The following is a 21,917-nucleotide window of genomic DNA, read 5'->3' on the forward strand; positions in this document are numbered from 1 at the left end:
TGGTCATCCAGACACTGATTGCTACCCAAAAGTCACAAACGACCAAATAAAAAATAAGCAAAAAGAACTATTACTCAAATGGAACTTAACTGTAAGAATGGGGAGCTTGAGCTTAATAACAAGTCGTACGATTCTCCCATTCGGAAATCGCAATTTTCCGTTGTTTGTGGAGAAGAAGAAGCCAAGAGCGAGTTGCAGTTGCAGCGGCAGAGACGATGGTCCTCTGTCCACTGCTTCGGCTTACGCCGTCCTTGGAGTGGACACTGATTGCTCCGCCGCCGATATTAAAGCTGCTTTTCGAGACAAAGTACAAACAACTTCAATATTTTGCATTTTCATTCCATTCCATTCATTAATTCTACAATTCATTCATGTTTGTTTCTCTTCCTTACAAAGGTGAAGCAGTTCCATCCAGACCTCAACAGAAATGAAATATATTCTGATACTATGATTCGCCGTGTAATTGAAGCATACCAGGTAATCACTCCCACTTATACCCTACTACTCAATTTTCCACCTAACCTGCATACTTGATCACTGCAGATACTATCCAACTACACCTCATCACAAATAATTGAAAGGTAAATCTTTTCTTCCTTTTTTCCCCCCTTTTTTTATTCTAAATTTACCATTTCAGTATTGGAATTTGGAAGTGTTTCAGAATTTTATTTTATTTTATTTTTCTCGATTTTAGAGGTGTAGATAGCTCAAAGTTTGTGGGCGTTTTCCTTCCCATGATCCATAATTCCAACAACTTAATTTGTTTTCAAATTTACTATATGCATACCTTTGCAATGCTGAGACACTTGGAGTTGCACTTGCAGGGAGTGCTTAGATCCCTTCGACGCGCCAGAGTGTGAAGCTTTTGATATTTTTGTTAACGAGCTTCTTTGTGTCGGCAAAGGTACCGTATATGTTTCTATTTTTGTCCCTCCCTTTTGGAGGTATTACAAGTCACACAGCACTGACGTTTAGCATTTTTATTTATCAACAAAATCAGCACTAGGCTACCAGACAGAGCTTGTTAACTCTGTTCTATGGGAAGTTGGGAACTGGGGATTAACAAATATGCATTTACTTTCCATTACATTGACAAATTTAAATTTTTCACCAGCGTGTTCAAATTCCTGTGTGGAAAGAGCCCCTCATGCTTTCACATATGTCTCTTCAACTGGAACAGCGCGTGCATCATCTCAAGGTATTCCTATCTGTAATTCCGTATCTTAATCTTGTGCGAGGCATATATTATATATAAAGAATGGCATATCTTCACTTTAGTTTAAAAATATGTTCTGCAAATGGCATTCTTTCTATGATTATATAAATACAGCTATCCTCAATAACCACTTTAAGGTCACGGGGAAGATTACCAAGTTCAATGTGCTGTTGGACAATGCCCTAGGAGTTGCATTCATTACGTAACACCATCACAAAGAATTCTGTTGGAGGAGCTACTTGACAGGTAACTTTAGTCATACACCAGAACTTTACTTGGTGGTACTAGGTAGGCTGTGGTATAATTTATCAGATGAACCCCTTTGTTAACGTATTATTTCCCTTATAAAACTAAAAACATACAAGCTTGCCTGATTTTCCCATTTATCTTTTCTAGCATAACATCCTACCATTATTGTGATAAATTTTGTTCAAATGCCACACAGGATCTCAAGTTTATTATATCCATTCCATTGATCGTTTATTTTTCCTTTTGGTTGATTTTGCAGTATAGTGGATGCACCCTATGATACATCAGCAGAGGCAGACTTGCTCTATTCACTTATAACTAAAGCCAAATTTGAGAATAACCGATACCAAAAGCCAAAGAAGCAACCCAAAAAATCAAGCCAGCATGTCGATTGGTTTTAACATTTGGATTCATAGCAAGGCATTGCTAGATATCAGCTGCTGCTGAGGAACCTTGTATCTCAATTCTCTGAAACACAAGAAGAATATAAGCTACTTACAATTTCGGATGTTTTTTGTTTCATTTTATTCCATCCTCTTTCGTATGATTTCAGCAGAGGCAATATTTCTTGCAGTGTTGAAATGCAACAGGCTTGTTTTCCTTGTGTAAACAAGTTTATCTAATCAAACTACTTTTGGGCTTGCTGAGATTTTATTGTTTACGGTATTTGTTTGTTGACCGAATTGACTTGATGTAAACTAGAGAAATTTGGTTGAACCACGAAAATCTGATGAGCCAAAGCCAATTTTTCTATAATTTGTCAAGTCATACATAAATGGTTAATTTTAGCTTTAATTTTGATTTTTGGATTAAATATATCAATTTTTATTATAAGTTTCGACAAAATAATATTTTTATGACCAATGGTTGAAGAAATTTTGTCCTTGGTTCTAATTCATTTTTTTTTTATATTTTAAAATTTTATATTATTACCTTATTAGCTTCTTTTTAATTTCTACTTTATCAATATCTATCTATATTGTTGTAAAGGAGATTTTTTTTTTCTTTTTTAGGTCGAGCTCCTTTTTTTGTTTTTATTTTTCAAGATTATCATTACAAATCAATCGCTCAAATATGTAAAAATAGATGTAAAAGCATAACATAATAAATGCATCTTATTGTGCATTCAAATATTTAAAGATAAATATTGAAAAAGATAAATATATATATATATATATATATATATATACATACATATATATATATATTGGTGAATAATTATAAATGTATTTACACTCCAATTACCATTTTCTTTCAATACTTCATGATTTTTTATTATTTATAAATCTATCTATTATTATTTCAAAGGGGATTGCTCTTTTTGTCTCCAATTTTTTTTTTTATTTCAAATTTCAATTATACGAGTTATTTAATTGTTTAATCAAATACAAATATTACAAAAGGATAAAAATATAAATGCGATTTACTTTTGCAAATTACAATTGTAATTGCTTTCAAACATTTCTCAGTTTTTCATTATGTAATTACATTTATTTCATTTAAGTAATTATAATTGACTTAATATAGTCTTAATATTCATATATTTTATTATTGAAAAATTAGAACATGTATATATAGAAATTAACAAATACGTAGTTCGATCAATATAAAAAATTCAACCAAAAATACTAATAATAATTATAAAAAATTTAGAGTACATAGATAATTAAACTAATCAAATTATTTTAATATAATAATACAATCTTCATATATAATTATTTATTTATTCGATGAAAATTATTAAATCTTTTTACAGATTGTGTTTGGTTTTAAAATAATGGGTAATATTTTTTTTATATTGCATATGAAAAATATTACCTTTTAAAAAATATGAGCGTAGGAGATATTACTTTTTTTATATAATATAAAAAATATATTATTCCGAGAGATTTTTGCTGTTGTCTATTGCGGGCCTGGGCCTGGCCCGGTCCGAGTTATTTGTTGATATGATTAGCCGTTGGAAAACAGCTGCATTCATTGTCCCATCCCACAATTCAAACCCTTACTGAGCAGTGAAGTGACCGTTATTTTAACCAGTGGAGCAGTAAAGAAAATTCTCTCTCTCTCTCTCTCTCTCTCTTTCTCTCTCTCCTCTTTCTTCTCTCTCTAGCTCACCACAGAAAGAGTGTTCATTTGGCAATTCTGTAATATTTCTTCTTCGAGATCTCCCTTGTCCAAGTCATGGACGGTGCTCGCTCTTTCCTTCATTTCCATTCTTTCTTCTCATTTTGCTTTATCTTTTAACGAATGGGTGGTTCTTGCAGATCCAATAGTTGAAATGCTCACTGAACAATTTAATCGTTTTGTTATTCACTGCAATTTGAAGCCATCCTCAGGTTTCTATTCTTTCATTTATTGCAGGTTCTTTTCCAATTTTCAAATTAAAAAAAATTAGTAATTATTGGATTATTTGTTTAATTTCAGAACCAATAGTAGCAGATAAAGCTTGTGAAATAGGTTTGTCTTCTTGATACCACTCTGTGTTTTAATGTCATCTTTATTTTTTTTAGTAACAAATATTACCACTCTACGAGATTATTTTTCTGCAAAAGGTCCCTTCCCTACCTTGTCCTTAATAGTCTTCCTTTTATTGTTATTATTGTTGGTATAATCAGTTTAGGAATGCATACATGAGTTACTTATTGAATCATTTTTTGTTCAAATTTCCCAAATCAGTTTCTGTTTACACGTACACGTTCATTTTGTGTGGTGGTAAAACCAAGTATATTTGAAAAAGAGAAAATGATTTGGGATTAAGATTTGTTGTATCTGATAAAATAAAAAAGAAAGTAAAAGATTCTTAACTCGGGAAACTAGTTTTCATCTTTGCTTCTGCTATCTGCTCCTTTTTTTTAAAAAAAAAAAAAAATTGGTATATATTCAGATAATGCATCAGTGCAATTGAACGAGACCACTGACAACATGGATGAGAATAGTGTGTCCAATGAAATTTCTCCCGATCAGGGTCATACACTCCCAATATTGAAGAAAATCCTCGACTTGAGTACCGAAGTTCAGGTAAATTTTGAATGTTGGTTAATGTTTTGATCAAACTAAAGAATCAAGATCCTTCCAAACATTACTTCTAATCAAATTCCTTCCATTTATTGCTTTTGTTAATGTTGGTTTTCATGCATCAGAGTGTATCAGAATTCGAAGAAACAACATGTGACCCTAAATTTTGAATGTTGGTTAATGTTTTGATCAAACAAAACGATCAAGATCCTTCCAAACATTGCTTCTAATCAAATTCCTTCTGTTTATTCCTTTTGTTAATGTTGGTTTTTATGCTTTGACGGTATCAGAATTTAAAGAAACAACATGTAGCCCTATCTGATGAAGTGAAACTCACAACCGAGTCCTTTCCAGGCCTAGATGTTTTAAAGTCAGTTCAGCTTCTTGGTAATGCTCTAACATAAACATAAAATTGAATATAATCTCTAGCTGTTCATGGTTATTTTATGCTAGGTTTTCATCTTTATGTCTGTCATTAGGTTCTGAATATGAAATCTTGAAAAGAAAATACCTGGCGGAGTCCTCTGAGCGTAGGCGGCTTTACAATGAAGTGATTGAACTCAAGGGTAATGTCAGAGTTTTCTGCAGATGTAGACCATTAAATGAAAGTGAAATTGCAAATGGAACAGTGGCATCTGTTGTCAATTTTGAGTCATATCCTGACGAGCTTCAAGTCATTTGCTCTGATTCTTCTAAAAAGCATTTTAAATTTGATCATGTATTCAGACCTGAAGATAACCAAGGTAAATGAGAAGTTAGAACTTTCTGTTGGTTTAGTTTCTATTAAGAAATTTCTTTCATAGTTTGGCTAATGATTAGTTGTGATTGTATTAATTATTTTATTGTGCAGAGGCTGTTTTTGCACAAACAAAACCTATTGTTACATCAGTGTTGGATGGGTTTAATGTTTGCATTTTTGCATATGGCCAAACGGGAACGGGCAAGACATTTACAATGGAGGGAACACCAGAGCATAGGGGAGTTAACTATAGAACCCTGGAGGAATTATTTCGGATATCTCAAGAGAGACATGGCATAATAAAATATGAATTGCTAGTTAGCATGCTGGAGGTTTACAATGAGAAGATAAGAGATCTCTTGGCGGAAAACCCTGCCGATCCTACTAAGAAGTGAGTTTTCATTCTTCTTTAGTTATACTATAATTAGCATCTTAATTTTAAGTTTTGAGATTGTAAATAAAATAGCCACTCTCACATTATGCTAATGAAAATAAAATCTGAGAGTGCCAGACGAAATTGCTTTGCAAGATAGAGATGCTGATAAAAAAGAACTTGTAACTTTTCTGAAAGACCTTATGACTTCAATTAATTATCTCTGCATCTGTCTTCTCTGGTAGCATATGAGTTTGCTTATAGAAGTTAAACCCATCAATGTCGTAATCTTGCTCTTTTCCTCCCCGTGTGTGTTGTCTATCCTTCAGCATGAAACTTTGATGTTCTAAATGTTTCTCAAATAGTGGAGAACAAATAATAATCTTTATCTATTGAAATGAAGGTTGGAGATAAAGCAAGCAGCAGATGGGGCCCAAGATGTCCCGGGACTTGTTGAAACTCGTGTTTATGGAACAGAGGATGTGTGGGAAATGCTGAAGTCTGGAAACCGGGTCAGATCAGTTGGATCCACCAGTGCCAATGAACTTAGCAGTCGTTCTCATTGGTATGTCTTGGTTCTTTCAGATAAATGGATTTTGCGTTAGCACTTTTTTTATTTTTTAGTGTTTAAATATTTCAATCATATAACTAGCAAAGATTTTTTCTTGAATATGACATATTTAAAGTTGGCAGAAGCAAAATTCTTTGTATCAGTAAACTATTAAAATATTTGAATGAAATTATTGGCAATTTTGAAGCTATGGTAAAAGTTTTCCTTGGTAACCAAGAGGTCCCCGGATTTCCCTCACCCTTTACCCTCGCTTGTCTGAGGTTTCATGAGAGTGATTTTAAATTATTGGGCAAGTTGGCAAGGTATAGATATTACTTGTACATATTTTATGATGACAAAGAGGTGGTTCAACATGCAGTCTATTGCGAGTAACTGTTGTGGGGGAGAATTTAATCAATGGCCAGAGAACAAGGAGTCACCTTTGGCTAGTAGACTTAGCTGGCAGTGAGCGTGTGGGGAAAACTGAAGCTGAAGGAGAAAGGCTGAAGGAATCTCAATTCATAAATAAGTCTCTCTCAGCACTTGGAGATGTTATTTCAGCCCTTGCATCCAAATCAGCCCACATACCTTACAGGTGATTTTCTTTTATCTCATCTCTAATGTACATTCCTACATAATGATTCTTTTTCTCGTTAATATTTATGTTCTTCATTTTTCTTTTTCTTTTTCTTTTTCTTTTCCTCTTTTTTTTTTGAGACAGAAACTCGAAGCTCACTCATATACTCCAGAGCTCTTTAGGTGAGGATTCATTTTAACACTGCTCCTTTGGGGATGGACTCCTGCTTGATTTGATTTAGAACCAAATCTTGGATTAAAAGCAAAGATCCAATTGCAATTTCACTGCTGTTTTATTATTTAAAAGGTGTTTTGGTGTGTTCCTTTTCTCTTTATGAATTTTTGTGTTGTTGATCTGGGATTGAAATGTAGGAGGAGATTGCAAAACTTTAATGTTTGTCCAGATAAGTCCAAGCACAGCAGATTTAGCAGAGACACTTTGTTCATTGAATTTTGCCACACGTGTTCGAGGAGTTGAGAGTGGCCCAGCCCGCAAGCAAGCAGATCTCACTGAGCTGTTTAAGTACAAGCAAGTGGTATGCTACAGTCTAATTGTTCTTTTAATAAGAATGACCGAGAATTTTTTAATAATTTATATTTTTTTGAGGGGTGGAATGGTGTATAAATAACCGTGATTTTTTTGTTTCTTAAAACTGGGAATTTCATCACAAACAGGCAGAAAAATTTAAACACGATGAGAAGGAAACTAAGAAATTACAAGATAACTTGCAGACCGTGCAAATGAGACTTGCTGCAAGGGAAGTCATGTGGCGAAATCTTCAAGAAAAGGTATAACTATGACTTGTGTCATACATTTCATTAACTCTGAGAAGGTGTCAATTATATATGGTTCTCTATACCTAGTTTATGTACGCAGTATTTTTTACAGGAACTGCTATTATTAATTCGTTCAGTTTGAAAATATATTACTCATTAAATGTGGGGTTAAATTTTAAAAGGTTCGGGACCTTGAGAACCAGTTAGCAGAGGAGAGAAAAATCAGATTAAAGCAAGAAAGTAGATCACTAGCTGTTGTTTCAGCTCAATCTTCAACGGTGGCGTCATTAAAACACACAGAAGCTCAGAAAATGATAAAGAAGCCACCACTGAATCCTTCAAAAAGACCTCCGCTGAGAAGAATTACTAATTTCTTGCCTCCACCATCTGAAAGAATGCCCTCTCTCATGGATGTAAAAGAAGACATTGCCAGAACGACCTCAGTGACTACTACAAATACAGAAGGCCGGGCGAAACCAAGAAGAAGGGTATCCATTGCTGTGAGACCACCCTCTTCCATGGATGGAAAGGAAAACATTGCAAGAACAACCTCAATGACAACTAATCTGGCGAAACAAAGAAAAAGGGTATCCATTGCTGTGAGACCACCACCTGCACCATCAACAACACAGGTCATCCTTCAACCTAGAAGGAGAGTTTCCATGGCTACACCTCGTCCTGAGTCAAATTCTGACATGACAACTCCACTCCGTACCTCTGTCTCTCAACCTCAATCCAATGGTGGAAGCAGCGTTCAGCAATCACTGATAATAAGGAACCAAAGGAAAGCTCGGTATTCAAAGTTGTTTGCCCCAATGCAAGAAATGAGAACATCAGTGGAGACAACGCCAACTTTGATGAGGAGTAGCAGAAAGTTTATGGGTAGTCCAACACAGGTTGATTCGCGGATGACTAGGCATCCAACTATTCTTGCACTGCAACGCAAATCTTTAGTGTGGAGTCCTCTCAAGCTGAGAGGCCTTAAAAATAGCAGAAAGTCTTCCCTTTTGCCGTCTCGGCCTTCCACCGAAATGCAATGATCTTTGTTTTCTCAAACAATGACAAATACTCGTGCTTACAAGTGCTTAAATCAAATCCTTGCAGGTTTTTCAACCCAAAATTGATAAAAATAAAAATCCTTGCAAGTTTAAAATTTAAGTAAATAATGTTTATGTGTTGGTTTTATAAATTCATTTTCTTTTAATAAAATCTTGATTACCATCCTTCGTTTATTCTAGTACATGTTCATGTTTATGTTCATTGTTCAATCAAATTTCTGATCCTGTGTAACCAGTTCAGTTCATCATTTTCTCAATTGTTTTTTTTATCGCCCTCCGATAACAGCATCTCAGATTTGGGATGCATAAAAATTGTATTCAAATTTAATCAAAAATAAAACAAGCTCAAGTGCTCAACGTTAACTTTTCCAATTGTTCAGTGAAACAATAATCCCTATCCGTTTCTGGTATGCTTGAAATAAACGTTTCCACCATTGTAAAATATACAACTCCAAAATACCAAAAAAAAAAAAAGAAAGAAAAAACTGTTGCGTGCATATAACCAAAATATGATTAAAAACCCAAATCGATGCAGTATTTTAGCATCCTGTGATACTATCTTCTTTGTTTGGGTACACTCATATCTATACTAGTATCAATACGTAAAATAAGGGAACAATCATTTTAGTTTTTTTTTTTTTTGGATAGACAATCATTTTAGTTAAAACAAAGGGGAAAGTACTTCTTATGTGACTGCAGAAGGGAAAATTTGCAGCAACAGAGGATACGCGTCCGAATCCTGGATTTTTTTTGTTTTGATAGGATCCACACGTGTATCCTAGGATCCGCACGTGTATCCTAGTGTTAAAAATTTACTGCAACTTTTCTCATCAGCACCAACACGAGAACCGACGGATCCTGAAACAAAACATAATGGTTCAATAACGTAGCCGTTTCCTTCGTTTCCTAAGGATGGACTCGACCGTTGCAAAAGAGAGGACGTTACCCTGTCATTTCAAGAAATAGAGGAACACAGCAGAGGTTTCTAATCAAGTCCCCACAACCTTCGGCTTCAAAATTTCAAGTCAAAGTCAAAAGCGCACCAATTGTGTCTATTTCTTCGTCACCCATAATACCCACAAGTTTAAGAAAGAAAAGCATCAAAATTACGTGGATCTTTCTCTCCTTCAAGACTGGTAACAAGATTAGTTTTCACCATTGAAGTGCAAGAAAGCTGTACACCAAAGTGATGGATTAGTAAGCGGACTGAAACAGCGCCCACCATCAACCCTGCAAATCCCTGCTATGAGAATTTAATAACATATTATTTGAGAAAATATTATACTTACAAACATTTTGTTTATAAACACACTATTACAAATTAGAGTATATGACTAAATAAGAATCTATGACCGATTGTATAAACGGATCCTTCCCTTATTATTATATGCTAATACTATTACTTCATTTCAACCAATTCTTTAAATTGTTTTTTTAATGTGTTTTTTTTTATATCAAACGTCCCTAGTTTTTTTTTTTTTTAAACGCCAAGAATATGCTGATCTTTATTCAAACTTCCAATTTGCTAAAAAATAGTGTTAGCTTCCAAACTCCAAAGAGCTCACTGCTCACCTATTTTCAGCTATTTCTACTTTTTGGTTGGTATTTTCAGTTATTTTCCTAAGAAACGTTTCCAGTACGTTGTTAATCAGCTTTAATTTCGGGGAAATGTAATTTTTATGTTGCAAGATTGTTGTTTTACAACAATTAATTAAAATTATGTATTTTCAGAAATACATTATAATAATTGTAAAGCCATTTTTATTTTTCTCTTTATGTCAACAGGCAATTTTTGAAAACACAAAAAATAAAAATAACTTTAAAATTATAACAATCTCTTCTTATAATCGATTGTTACAATTTTTTTTTTTTTTGCAATAACATAAAAAAGGGACCTTTAATTTTATATTGAAAACAGCTACAGTCTTCGTTTGGATGCTTGAGAGAAAATGAAAGAAAAGAAAATAGAGAAAAGAGTAAATAAATCAATGTTTTCCCTTCGTTTTGATCCATTTTTACGTTATTTTATACTGTATCGTATAATTTTTTTGTTTGTTAAATTACTTTATTATGCGATAAATAATAAAATGAAAATTTTATTAATAAGACTTTTTTAATTGTAATGAATATCTTATTACAAATAATTCCGACAATCTCAATAAAAAAAAAGCATTCACTTATTAAAGAGATAGTGCCATTTGATAATTTTGTTTGAAAAATATTCATCATTTTAAATGATATAATTTCATATTATTTTAATTAAAACTAATGTGTCTTGTTGATTTTTTATTTTATCTTTCATCTACAAAATCAGGAGAGAAAAAAGAAAATATTATGAAAAAGAAAGAAGATACAAAATTATCAAAACACCATAATTTTATTTAAAATAATATAAAATTATATTCTTTAAAACGAGAAGATTTTTTTTTTATATTTATCAATATAAGTGTCTTGTCAAGAGAAATTCCGTATTGCAGGAGTAACAAATCAGACAGCAATTATCAATGTAAAAAAAATTACTACAAGAAAAAGAAGACAGATACAGGCGGCAAAAGATTTGTAGGCAATATTGCGCGACCCAAGACTGATTATTTCTATTTTCATAATACAAAAGGGCATAAACTTGAGACGGGCATTCATCTATCAACCCCAAACGAAAAGTAAAAATTTTCAAGCAACTCCGGTAGAAAAAGCTTTACATTGCACAACAACACGGACAAGCTGAGCATGTGACATATGACGTCAAATAGCAGAACGGCCAAATCGGATATATATATATATATATATAACATTAATTAACCCAACAAAACTGCAGCAACACGTGTTTGCAATCCCAGTGGCTAATAAGATCCATTCACGAAGGCAGGATGAACGCTATGCCCACAATCTTATTAGCTGGGAGAAGCAAATCTTGTCCGCTCTCTCTGCCGAAAAGCTTGATCCTTTGGTGAAGATGTCTTTCCTCCCATACCAGCTTGGCGCATCATTTCTGCAACGTTTGTCCAAGTCACATGTAAATAAATGAAGTATACCAAATGCTGCTAGTGTATTTTTACAGATATGATAACAGCAAACGAAAGATACAAAACGAAGGAATAAAGTGGATATTTCATTATCATATCTCTACAGTAGCCTAAAGGTTCCTGTTATATAGGAAGATACAAAATAACTAACTTCCGTAAATTACGCAAGTGAGAAGAAAAATAGTACAAACAGAAAACGTGACTGATATCAGAAAAAGCAACTAACTGAATAAATAAAAATCTTTTAATACCCCCCCTCAAGATGGAGAGTGGATATTTGTGATTCTCATCTTGGAAAGAAGAAAGGTGAATTGTGTCGGATGCAGAGCCTTGGTGAATAAGTCCGCAAGTTGATTGGAAGAGGCAACAGGGAATGTTTGCAATGAGCCTTTGGAGATATGTTCTCGGATAAGATGACAATCAATTTCGATATGCTTTGTGCGCTCATGGAAGACAGGATTTGCAGCAATATGAGGAGCAGCCTGATTATCACAGAAGAGGTGAGCAGGAGAGGAGTGAGGAACACGAAAGTCATGCAGCAGAGAGAAAAGCCAAATAACTTCACAAGTGGCATTAGCCATGGATCTATATTCAGCTTCGGCAGAGGATCTGGAGACAGTAGACTGCTTCTTTGACTTCCAAGAAATGGGAGAGTGACCAAGGAAAGCACAAAAGCCAGAAATTGAACGACGTGTGTCAGGACAACTGGCCCAGTCTGAATCAGAGAAGATGTTGGGCTGCACGGCAGAATCAGAGGAGAGGAGAATTCCTTGACCAACAGTATGCTTGAGATATTGGAGAACACGATGGGCAGCCTGTAAATGTGGAACACGTGGAGCAGACAAAAACTGACTGAGACGATTAACAGCATAGGATAAATCTGGACGAGTAAAAGACAGGTAGATCAGTCTGCCAATGAGTCTTCGAAAAGGAGTAGGATCCGGAAGCAAATCACCAGTGTGTTGAGAAAGATGCAAATTTGGTTCCATGGGAGTAGGCTTGGGCTTGCAACCTGAGAGACCTGTGTCATGAAGAATGTCAAGTATGTATTTGCGCTGACTTAAAAAAATCCCTTTAGAAGACCGAGCCACCTCAACACCAAGGAAGTACTTGAGAGCACCAAGATCTTTCAACCTGAAACAACTATCAAGGCTAGAAATAAACTCTCGAATTGTATTAGAATCATTGGATGCAACAATAACATCATCAACATAAATAAGTACAGCAAGCATAACTGATCCAGAAAACTTCAGAAACAGTGAATGATCAGTTGCAGATTGAGTAAAGTGCATAGAGAGCAAAGTGGAACTCAGCTTCTGGAACCACTGACGAGACGCCTGTTTGAGGCCATAAAGAGACCGGCGTAAATGGCAAACCGGATTCGGAGGAAGAGAGGTGTAATAATCAGAATAACCAGGAGGCAGTTTCATAAAAACCTCCTCAGTGAGATCCCCATGCAGGAACGCGTTGTTAACATCCAATTGATGAAGATACCACCCATGGACAGCAGAAAGAGCAAGGAGGAGACGAATGGTGGTATGCTTAATGACAGGCGAAAAAGTCTCAAAATAATCGATACCTTCTCTTTGATTGAATCCTTGAGCAACAAGACGAGCCTTATACCTTTCAAGGCTACCATCAGCATTGCATTTAACACGATAAACCCACTTGCACCCAATTGGGGTCTTTCCAGGGGGTAGTGAAACAACATCCCAGGTACTGTTTTGTTCAAGGGCAAGAAGTTCTTGTTGCATGGCAGAACACCATTCAGGTAATTGGGAAGCATGAGAATAGGTAGGGGGTTCATAGTGTGTGGATATGGTGTTGACAAAAGCCAAATGAGCAGGGGATAAACGATGATAGGATAAGGAATTGGACATGGGATGGGCTATGGTAATGGTACAGGCATAATCTTGAAGGTATTTAGGAGGATGAGAAATTCGGGAAGGGCGAGGGGGTAAAGCAGCAATGGTGAGTTGAGTGGGAAGAGATGATACAGGGACAGAATCGAGGGGTGTGGAAGAAATAGGAGAAGAAGTGAAAGGAAAAACAGATTCAAAGAAAACAACGTCCCTGGAAATAAAGACACGATTAGAGTTGAGATCCAGGAGCTTGTAACCTTTGTAACCAGAGGGGTAACCAAGGAAAACTGCTGGTAAAGCCCGAGGGGAAAACTTGTGTCTGGTACGTGTAAGAGTAGAAGCATAACAAAGGCAGCCAAAGGAACGAAGGTGAGAGTATTTGGGGGACTGATTATAAAGGAGAGTGAAAGGTGTATTATTAGACAGAACAGGGGAAGGTGTGCGATTGATGAGATAAACAGAAGTAGAAACACAGTCCTGCCAATAGGGAAGAGGAATATGGGACTGAAAATGGAGAGCACGAGCAACATTGAGGATGTGTTGGTGTTTACGTTCAACCACAGAATTTTGTTGTGGTCTGTCAACACAAGAGTGAAAAACAACAATACCTTTTGTGGAAAGAAAAGAAATGTTGAATTCTGGAGCGTTATCACAACGAATGGACTTAATAGGTAAGTGAAACTGAGTGGAGATGAAATTATAAAAGGTGATAAAATTAGAGGAAAAATCAGATTTCTGATTAAGAAAAAACACCCAAGTAAATCGAGTACAATCATCAACCAGTGTAAGGAAAAAACGACAACCATCAACAGAGACAGGGGTAAATGGTCCCCAAATGTCACAATGAATTAAGTCAAAAGGTTTTGCAGATAAAGTGGGATGTAACAGAAACGGTAGACGCCTTTGTTTAGCCAAAGGACAAACAGCACAATGAAAATTATCAGAAAAAGAACCAAGATGTAAACAATCTTTCATTGATGATAAAACCGGTAAAGACAGATGGCCTGGTCTAGAGTGCCACAAGGCAACATTCTGGGAAATTACAGAAAAACAAAGGGGAGGGGGGACATGATTGTGGGGAAGAAGAGCAGCTGCATCAAGGATGTATAAGCCGCAGACCAGATTAGCAATCCCAATCATTTTGCCCGAGAGACGTTCCTGGAGAAAACAATGAGAAGACAGAAAATGAGCAACAACATCAAGATGACGAGTAAGAGCCCCAATACTCAAAAGGTTAAAAGAAAAAGCAGGAACGCATAAAACATCAGTGAGAACAAGGCAATCAGAAAGAACGCAAGAACCCTTAGAAGTAACTGGGACCACAGCACCGTTGGGAAGAGATACGGTGGAATCAGCGACTGTAAGGGAGGAGACCGATGAAAGAGGAGCACATGAGACATGATGAGTGGCCCCTGTGTCGAGAACCCAGCAAGAAGAAGGCAAGGAAGAGGGAAACTCACCACTGAAGCTTGCAACGGTAGGATTGATGTCAATCTTAGGTGAAGCAGACTGGGTTGAAAAAGAGGGAGAGTTAGGTGGCGAAGAGATGAGGGTGAGGAGTTGCTGGCATTGATGTGGCGTGAAATTAGGGAAAGCTGAGGGTGAGTCAGAGGCAAGTGAAACGGTAGCGTTGGAGTGAGGAGGCAAAGTGGGCCTAGGTGGTTTGGGCCGATACCCTGGTGGGTATCCATGCAACTTGAAGCACTTGTCCTTGGTATGGCCCACAGTATTACAGTGAACACAGAAAGGGCGCTGACGGCGAGGGCCTGCACTAGTAGCAGCAGCAACGGACGGCGGTGAAACAGCCGAAGACAATGGAGCAACATCAGGAACCACCGGAACAGAGGACGTGATTTCGCGCTGTCGTTCCTCTTGTAACACCAAGGAGAAAACCTTGGACAAAGAGGGAAGGGGATCCATGAGAAGGATCTGAGCCCGAATCGAAGAGAAAGATTCATTTAACCCCATCAGAAATTGCATAGCACGATCCTGATCACGATCACTGTTGATGGAGCGTAAAGCCCCACAAGTGCAAGCATAAGAGGGAGAGTAATCCAGGAGCTCATCCCACAGTATTTTCAAACGAGTATAATATGTGTTGATTGAGAGAGCACCCTGTTGCAAAGATGAAATCTGAAGTTTAAGATGAAAAATACGGGGACCATTCGCTTGGTGAAAACGATGGCGGAGATCAGACCAAATGTCATAAGCATTAATGAAATACATCAAGCTATCAGCGATGTCTTTGGAAACAGAATTAAGAAGCCAGGAAATCACCATGGAATTGCAGCGATTCCAGGCTTGAAACAAAAGATGGTCCTGAGAAGGACGAATGATAACACCATCAACAAAGGATGACTTGTTCTTAGCAGTCAGAGCTATAAGCATAGCTCTAGACCAGGAAATAAAATTCGAACCACTGAGTGAGTGAGTGACTAGTATCAAACCGGGATGATCACCATTACTAAGGTAGTAAGGACTACTGGTGTCATGAACGGATTGTACATTAGTAGAAGAGGTACCACCAATAGGATTAGAGGTGGTAGAGGTATTAGTATTACCACCGCCACGAGCCATTGAAAAAGGCTAGGACAGGGAAAAAGGAAAGGTCAAATCTGATACCATTTTACAGATATGATAACAGCAAACGAAAGATACAAAACGAAGGAATAAAGTGGATATTTCATTATCATATCTCTACAGTAGCCTAAAGGTTCCTGTTATATAGGAAGATACAAAATAACTAACTTCCGTAAATTACGCAAGTGAGAAGAAAAATAGTACAAACAAAAAACGTGACTGATATCAGAAAAAGCAACTAACTGAAGAAATAAAAATCTTTTAATATGTATTATGTTTCGTTTATCTAAATTTTTCAATTATGCACGACAGACAAAGACAACTTCGAAGCCCCATCCGAAAAAGGGGCAAAATATTATATGCATGTAATTATATATAACTTTATGTCAAATTAGTACTACTAAAAAGAAGCAAGTAACAAGTTGAAAAACTTCTAACCTCGTTTTCTCTCAAGCTCCTGGTCGAGCTCTTCTTTCCACTTCCTCTGTCTTTCAGAAAAGTTTAAACTGCAAGTATAACATCTTGTAGTTAAACTACTCTATATTCTTTTTAAGAAAATTGATGCTGAGAAAACCAAAACAGGGCAAAGAATTAATACAAACAAACCTTGGGCTACGGGGCTCCTGTTGGGAGTCAACTGTCAGTCCTTTCCATTCATTAAGGGGAGATGCTGGAATATCCTGTGAACCATGGTTATTTACATTCCCAACAGTTGATGAGGACCTGCCATTACTTCCAGGACTTCCAGCATTGTCAACTGCTTTAGACGGAGTGCTAATTGGTACCCGACTTGGTGACCTGCTTTTAGGAGGTAATTTCAAGTATTTTCTAGCAGCAGTGTCATCACTTGTGCTTTCAATGACATTGGGAGAACAAGATGTATTTAAGCTGTTGTAAAACTCTTCATATAAAGGTGTCTGCAGTTTTTTCAGTTCAAGAGCCTGCCATAAACGCATACGGTCATCATTAACAAAGCACAGCAGAACGACTAACTCATTCCAAGGCAGAACGACTAACTTATTCCAACTATAAGGAATACCTTCTCATCCAAAAACGCTTTAATTTTTGACTCTGTGAGCTCATCATCTTCTTCTGACAGAGATGGCGCACATGGAAAGGAAAATTCTCTCTGCCTCTTATTAGCCCCCGACTGACCAGGTGGCATGTAAGTTTCATCAGTGTCAAAACTAACTCCTCTATTTTCCAGTTCTGGACTTGCATCAAATTTACAGCCCCAATCATCAGAGGGGTCAGACATCGGGTTGAAACTCTACATTAAAAAGAAAAGTTTTTGAGAAGTCATTAATTTCATATTTAAACAAAATAATAGGAAAGGGATCAACTTATATCACGGTAAAAATAAGAACTCTTACACCAATTATTAACCCTTGATTCCACTTGCATCAAACGGCTCTAATTTATTGGAGATGGAAATTCACGTGAACCGTAAGATGCAAATAGAATCAACTAAGAGTTCTTATTTGTACACTGGTTTGAGTTTGATTCTTCCCCAAAATAAGGACCTCTATACAATCACCTCAATATTATCTGACATCAATGATTTGTATTTGACATCACTCTCGGAGAACTCTTCTTTGTCATCAATCTCACACATGTCATCATCATTGCTCATTCCCCACGACTGTTTATTTCCCGAGTCCTGAGGATTTACAGTTGAGCGGCAAAGGCTACATAAATCACAAAAATTTGTTAACCATGATCATATTATCATTTCGCTAGCATCAACAAACAATCACATAATAAACTACCAAATCTTACAAGTTCAAGAAAGAATGTTTCAACACTTACAAGGATTCAACATTTGGGGCGCATGATGGTGAAGAAGCTCCAGAATTTTCCTGTCCGAAGCAAAAGTTATTTTTCTTAAAATTCAGTTTAATTTATAAATACATACAGCAGCATCTTAAATACCACTTGAATTATACATACCACGGCAGTAGATGACAGAGGAAGAGAATCCATAGGTTCACCAGTAACAAAGGGATGCTGCAGCCAATTACAAACTTAAAGCTAATCTTTGGGAGAACTGAATAGTTCTTGCAAAACATTGATAATAATAAAGTAGACTCCACTACTAATCAATAGCAGTTCTAACTTAAAATGTTCTAGCTTTCATATGCAAAGTCAAAAGAGAAATGCTCATAGAATCACCTGCAGCAATTCCGACGCTGATGGCCTCAAAATTGGTTCCCTACAAAAGGATTATATTTTTATGTGACATTTGTAATCTAATAATTAACATTTTAAAGGAAATCATAGTAGGCATATGCTCTCTCTCTCTCTCTCTCTCTCTCTCTCTCTCTCTTACACACACACAAATTAAATATTAAAACTCTTCTCTCTTCTTTTTACAAATTAGTTGACGTTATAAAGACATACTTAGAATCTCTCTCCCAACCCCCTTTCCCACCCCCACTCCACCAAAAAAAAAAGCTCTGTAATGTTTAGCATAATCAATTTTCCAGAACTTATTTTAAGAGATAAGAATATATTGACGCAACAAAACAGAGTAAAACTAATTATGAATTCATGATAGAAGGAAAGCACGAGACAATTAAAAGTAACATACTTCTGCAAACATTTTAGCAGAAAATCTTTTGCTGCAATGGAGAGATGATCAGGGATTGGCGGATGAGACTTGGTTGTCCCTATATGGAAGAGAGCAGCAACCTGAAGGTCCATTCTTTAGTAAAAGTTCAGAGAGAAACTCAAACAGAATTTAAAGAGTCGACATAAGATACCTCTTGTTGGTATTGCTGGCTCCAGGGAGGCTTTCCCGTGGCCATCTCAATTACAGTACAACCCACGCTCCATATGTCAGCAGAGCTGAAAAAGCATCAACGTATGAAAGCATCTACATTTAGTTTCAAAGGATACACCATCACAAAAAGATATTATACACATACGTAGAAGAACTTAGCAAAATAAAAATTAAGCAAGGCCCCAAGCACATTATATAAGAAGCTCCAAATAAAATTTCAAAGGCAGAACCCTTGATCTTGAATTCATCTATAACATATAACTATCTCTTCGAGACAAGGCAACTAAGTGGCATAGGGTAATAACTCTGCTTCAAATTGCTTAGGACGAGAAACTTTAAAAGTTAGCCTATGAATCTTCCTGAAAATTCCTGCAGCTTACTTTTATATCCTGAGTAAAGACTTATATTTTCTAGTAGAAACCATCATTGTATAATTAAGGCACTACTAATGCAGCTCTAGATATACAAAACTGTGGCATAGAATGGTCAACACTTGGAACCATAAACCAGTCAGTCTCACCTAGTATACCAACTGACATCTAAACAGAAGAAACATGCAGTTTTAATCATTTCAAAGCATATTAAACCAGAGGAGTATATCATAAATATGTAAAGAGGGTTAATGTCCTTACAAGCTATGCCCAGTCTGGAGAATAACTTCAGGAGCCATCCAATATGGAGTACCCTTCATAGACTTGGCACCGGAAATGGTAGCCTAGAGCAAAACAATACACCTCTTAAACAAATATGCAAATGGAAGAGCCTTCACAAAGGTAAAGCAGTATTCATAATAGTAGGGTAACAGGTAAGACTGATATTACCAGCTCAACGACCTGTTTGGATGCCCCAAAATCTGCAAGTTTTATGCACCCCAAATTATCTACAAGAATATTGGCCCCCTGAAATTAATTTATATTTCAACATGAGCCACCGAAAAAGAACCAGCTGACATGCATATCAATGACATTTTAAGAAAAACCACCTTAATGTCTCTGTGCATTATTCCATTTTTGTGCAAGTACTCCAGTCCAATTAGTAATTGCTTCGTGTAAGTTCTAATGACCTGTTGAATGAATTAGTGGAAATAAGTAGGCATATTGAATTACCAAAATAGAATAGTTCAGTAGCTAAAACTTACAGCCTCAGGGAAAGCTCCAAACTTCCCCAGTAGTGATGATATGGATCCACCAGAAACAAACTCTAGGAAAATATTTAAGGTGTCTTCTTCTCTGACAGTACCCAAATATCTCTGCAGCACAACAAAACTATTCACTCAAGAGATAGTTTGGGAGAACTAATTGGTTTATTAATAGAATACCACACTCACAACAATGTTGGGATGTGAAAGATCTTTAAGTAATTTAACTTCATCCTCAAGCTCTTTTACGTGAGCCTGTTAACAGTATGCAGAACATTAATCAGACAACAGCTCAAGAACTCTTCTAATTGAATTAAGATCTCAAAGATAATCGAAGCCCAAAATCTGAATCATGCCACGTTTAAGAAGAAAGAAACATAGCATTTATACAATCCCAGGTTGGAAGCATATAATATGGATTTACTTCCCTGCTTCTACAAGTCTCACGGTAACCTTGATATTTAAGATGACAAATAAAACTATAACATAAAAAGTGCAACGACATAGTTTAGAACAATTTGTAACATGCAAGAAGTAAAATCAAAGGTCTATAAGTCAAAACTATTATGTTTATTATTTGGAACTGTATTTACGAATGACTAAAAATAAATTGACTGTAATCAAATTGCTATAGTTGCTGCAATAAGAAGTAGTAGCACATAGAACTTAATCAAGTAACAAACCTGTGCCTTCTCCTTCGACGCACTACTGGACGCAATCAAAACCTGAAAAACCAGACAAGATAGAAAAATCAATTGAAGTTTTAAAGTTAAAACTACGACTAGTTCAAATAAAAGCGAACGCGAAAGATATATTGACAAGGAAAGGGCCGAAGAAAACGAGAGTATAACAAAGTCAAATCGGAAGAATCAAGGGAAAAGGAGAACCGAGACCAAAGAACCATAAAACAAATCCACTTCAAAATCAACAGAACGTAAAATCAGAAAGCCGAAATTAACAACGAAGAGAAAGAAGGCCAAGGAAGAGCGAAGAAAGGAATTGACCTGTTTAACTGCTAGAAGCTCTCCGGAATCAAGATTCATTCCAACGTATACTTGGCCAAAGGCACCGTAACCGATCAACTCGCCCTTGCGCCATCGGATCAGAGGCGCAGCGTCCTTGGAGATGGGCGGAGACGGCAGCGAGGGTTTGGAGAAGACTCTAGAATTGCGGATGCAATAACCGATTTTATCAACTAGGGTTCCTCCAACTCCGAGCGAGGGTTGGTCGTTCTCCGGCGATGCACGGAATACCAGTGATCGGCGAACTGATCCGACAATGTCTTGCATTTGTGATCTATTTCTATCTCTTTGCGAATCAGAGTGAAGAGTGAGCGAGTGAAGATTGAAACGCGATGCGAGAGACGTTGCGTCTGCAACTATAGAGGGAAAATGTACTTTTCAAAATTTGGTGAGATGCGAATAAAATAAATATCAATTTAAGGGGGCATTTTGTTAATTGTTTAGTTTTCTGTACTTCTTAGTTAATTTGGAACACTTCACTTTCCTTTTCACCCCTTTTTATAAACACGATGTCCAATCTTTGTTAAACTCATCATTATTATTGACTGGACTTTCTAATTTTACTGCCTCAAGTTTTCTTTTTAATAGCGAAGCCACGCCCACTCATACAACCATAAATAATTAATTATTCACGCTCTTTAACAACAAAATGTGTGTTTCGTTATTAGAAAATACTTAAAGTAAGTAATATATACATATATCAATGAACAAAGAAGAAAAAAGGCAACAATTGAATGGTACAAAATCTATTAATTAATTAAATTAAAGTAAGATGATAATTTAATTTCTTAAACTTCATCATTAAAAAATATTGTAATGTTTCTTTCATCCTTATTTTTACAATTAATGAAACAAGTCAAGGACATTTTAATCCATAATGATAAATACAGATAATCTATTATTTCTATTTTTAACTTTCATAATTTATTTCTTTTGGTATTCAACCCGTATCAATAT

At 36.1% G+C, this 21,917-nt stretch overlaps 3 protein-coding genes across 3 annotated transcripts; 2 read left to right on the top strand and 1 right to left on the bottom strand.

Annotated features, from left to right (window-relative positions):
* Positions 1 to 63: 63 nt before the first annotated feature.
* On the top strand, positions 64 to 2,114 carry LOC133293879 (uncharacterized). Its single transcript, XM_061492504.1, has 7 exons — positions 64 to 307; positions 397 to 477; positions 544 to 581; positions 825 to 904; positions 1,115 to 1,198; positions 1,354 to 1,462; positions 1,725 to 2,114. Exons 1-7 carry the CDS (start codon positions 98 to 100, stop codon positions 1,864 to 1,866), a joined length of 744 nt encoding a protein of 247 aa, XP_061348488.1. The 5' UTR covers positions 64 to 97; the 3' UTR covers positions 1,867 to 2,114.
* LOC133293901 (kinesin-like protein KIN-14S) lies at positions 2,009 to 8,535 on the top strand. Its single transcript, XM_061492523.1, has 13 exons — positions 2,009 to 2,070; positions 3,629 to 3,801; positions 4,362 to 4,483; positions 4,771 to 4,867; positions 4,960 to 5,223; positions 5,331 to 5,610; positions 5,996 to 6,157; positions 6,522 to 6,737; positions 6,864 to 6,901; positions 7,091 to 7,254; positions 7,394 to 7,507; positions 7,678 to 7,906; positions 8,006 to 8,535. Exons 1-13 carry the CDS (start codon positions 2,009 to 2,011, stop codon positions 8,533 to 8,535), a joined length of 2,451 nt encoding a protein of 816 aa, XP_061348507.1.
* Positions 8,536 to 11,130: 2,595 nt separating this feature from the next.
* On the bottom strand, positions 11,131 to 21,255 carry LOC133293869 (mitogen-activated protein kinase kinase kinase NPK1). The gene is made up of 17 exons (XM_061492492.1): positions 20,943 to 21,255; positions 20,622 to 20,663; positions 20,128 to 20,193; positions 19,939 to 20,049; positions 19,783 to 19,863; positions 19,622 to 19,699; positions 19,433 to 19,515; positions 18,781 to 18,865; positions 18,609 to 18,709; positions 18,191 to 18,230; positions 17,969 to 18,025; positions 17,828 to 17,877; positions 17,556 to 17,706; positions 17,058 to 17,288; positions 16,625 to 16,959; positions 16,457 to 16,524; positions 11,131 to 11,542 (listed from the first exon to the last, which is right to left on the bottom strand). The coding sequence occupies exons 1-17, from the start codon at positions 21,225 to 21,227 to the stop codon at positions 11,445 to 11,447; spliced, it is 1,962 nt and encodes a 653-aa protein (XP_061348476.1). The 5' UTR covers positions 21,228 to 21,255; the 3' UTR covers positions 11,131 to 11,444.
* Between the last annotated feature and the right edge of the window lie 662 nt (positions 21,256 to 21,917).

This window comes from Gastrolobium bilobum, unplaced genomic scaffold (assembly GCF_033153095.1).
Source record: "Gastrolobium bilobum isolate Gb01-03AN ecotype WA unplaced genomic scaffold, APGP_CSIRO_Gbil_v1 utg4431, whole genome shotgun sequence".
NCBI lineage: Eukaryota > Viridiplantae > Streptophyta > Magnoliopsida > Fabales > Fabaceae > Gastrolobium > Gastrolobium bilobum.

What these genes read in the sequence shown, in the direction of transcription:
- LOC133293879 (XM_061492504.1), top strand. Translation starts at nt 98, where the DNA reads ATGGGGAGCTTGAGCTTAATAACAAGTCGTACGATTCTCCCATTCGGA. An exon ending in AAGCTGCTTTTCGAGACAAA is followed by an intron (nt 308 to 396) that starts GTACAAACAACT and finishes TTCCTTACAAAG; the next exon opens with GTGAAGCAGTTCCATCCAGA. An exon ending in AGCGCGTGCATCATCTCAAG is followed by an intron (nt 1,199 to 1,353) that starts GTATTCCTATCT and finishes AACCACTTTAAG; the next exon opens with GTCACGGGGAAGATTACCAA.
- LOC133293901 (XM_061492523.1), top strand. Translation starts at nt 2,009, where the DNA reads ATGATTTCAGCAGAGGCAATATTTCTTGCAGTGTTGAAATGCAACAGG. An exon ending in CAGACCTGAAGATAACCAAG is followed by an intron (nt 5,224 to 5,330) that starts GTAAATGAGAAG and finishes TTTATTGTGCAG; the next exon opens with AGGCTGTTTTTGCACAAACA. An exon ending in TCAGCCCACATACCTTACAG is followed by an intron (nt 6,738 to 6,863) that starts GTGATTTTCTTT and finishes TTTTTGAGACAG; the next exon opens with AAACTCGAAGCTCACTCATA.
- LOC133293869 (XM_061492492.1), bottom strand. Translation starts at nt 21,227, where the DNA reads ATGCAAGACATTGTCGGATCAGTTCGCCGATCACTGGTATTCCGTGCA. An exon ending in GCCCCAAATGTTGAATCCTT is followed by an intron (nt 17,707 to 17,827) that starts GTAAGTGTTGAA and finishes TGATTTATGTAG; the next exon opens with CCTTTGCCGCTCAACTGTAA. An exon ending in AAGCGTTTTTGGATGAGAAG is followed by an intron (nt 16,960 to 17,057) that starts GTATTCCTTATA and finishes CGTTTATGGCAG; the next exon opens with GCTCTTGAACTGAAAAAACT.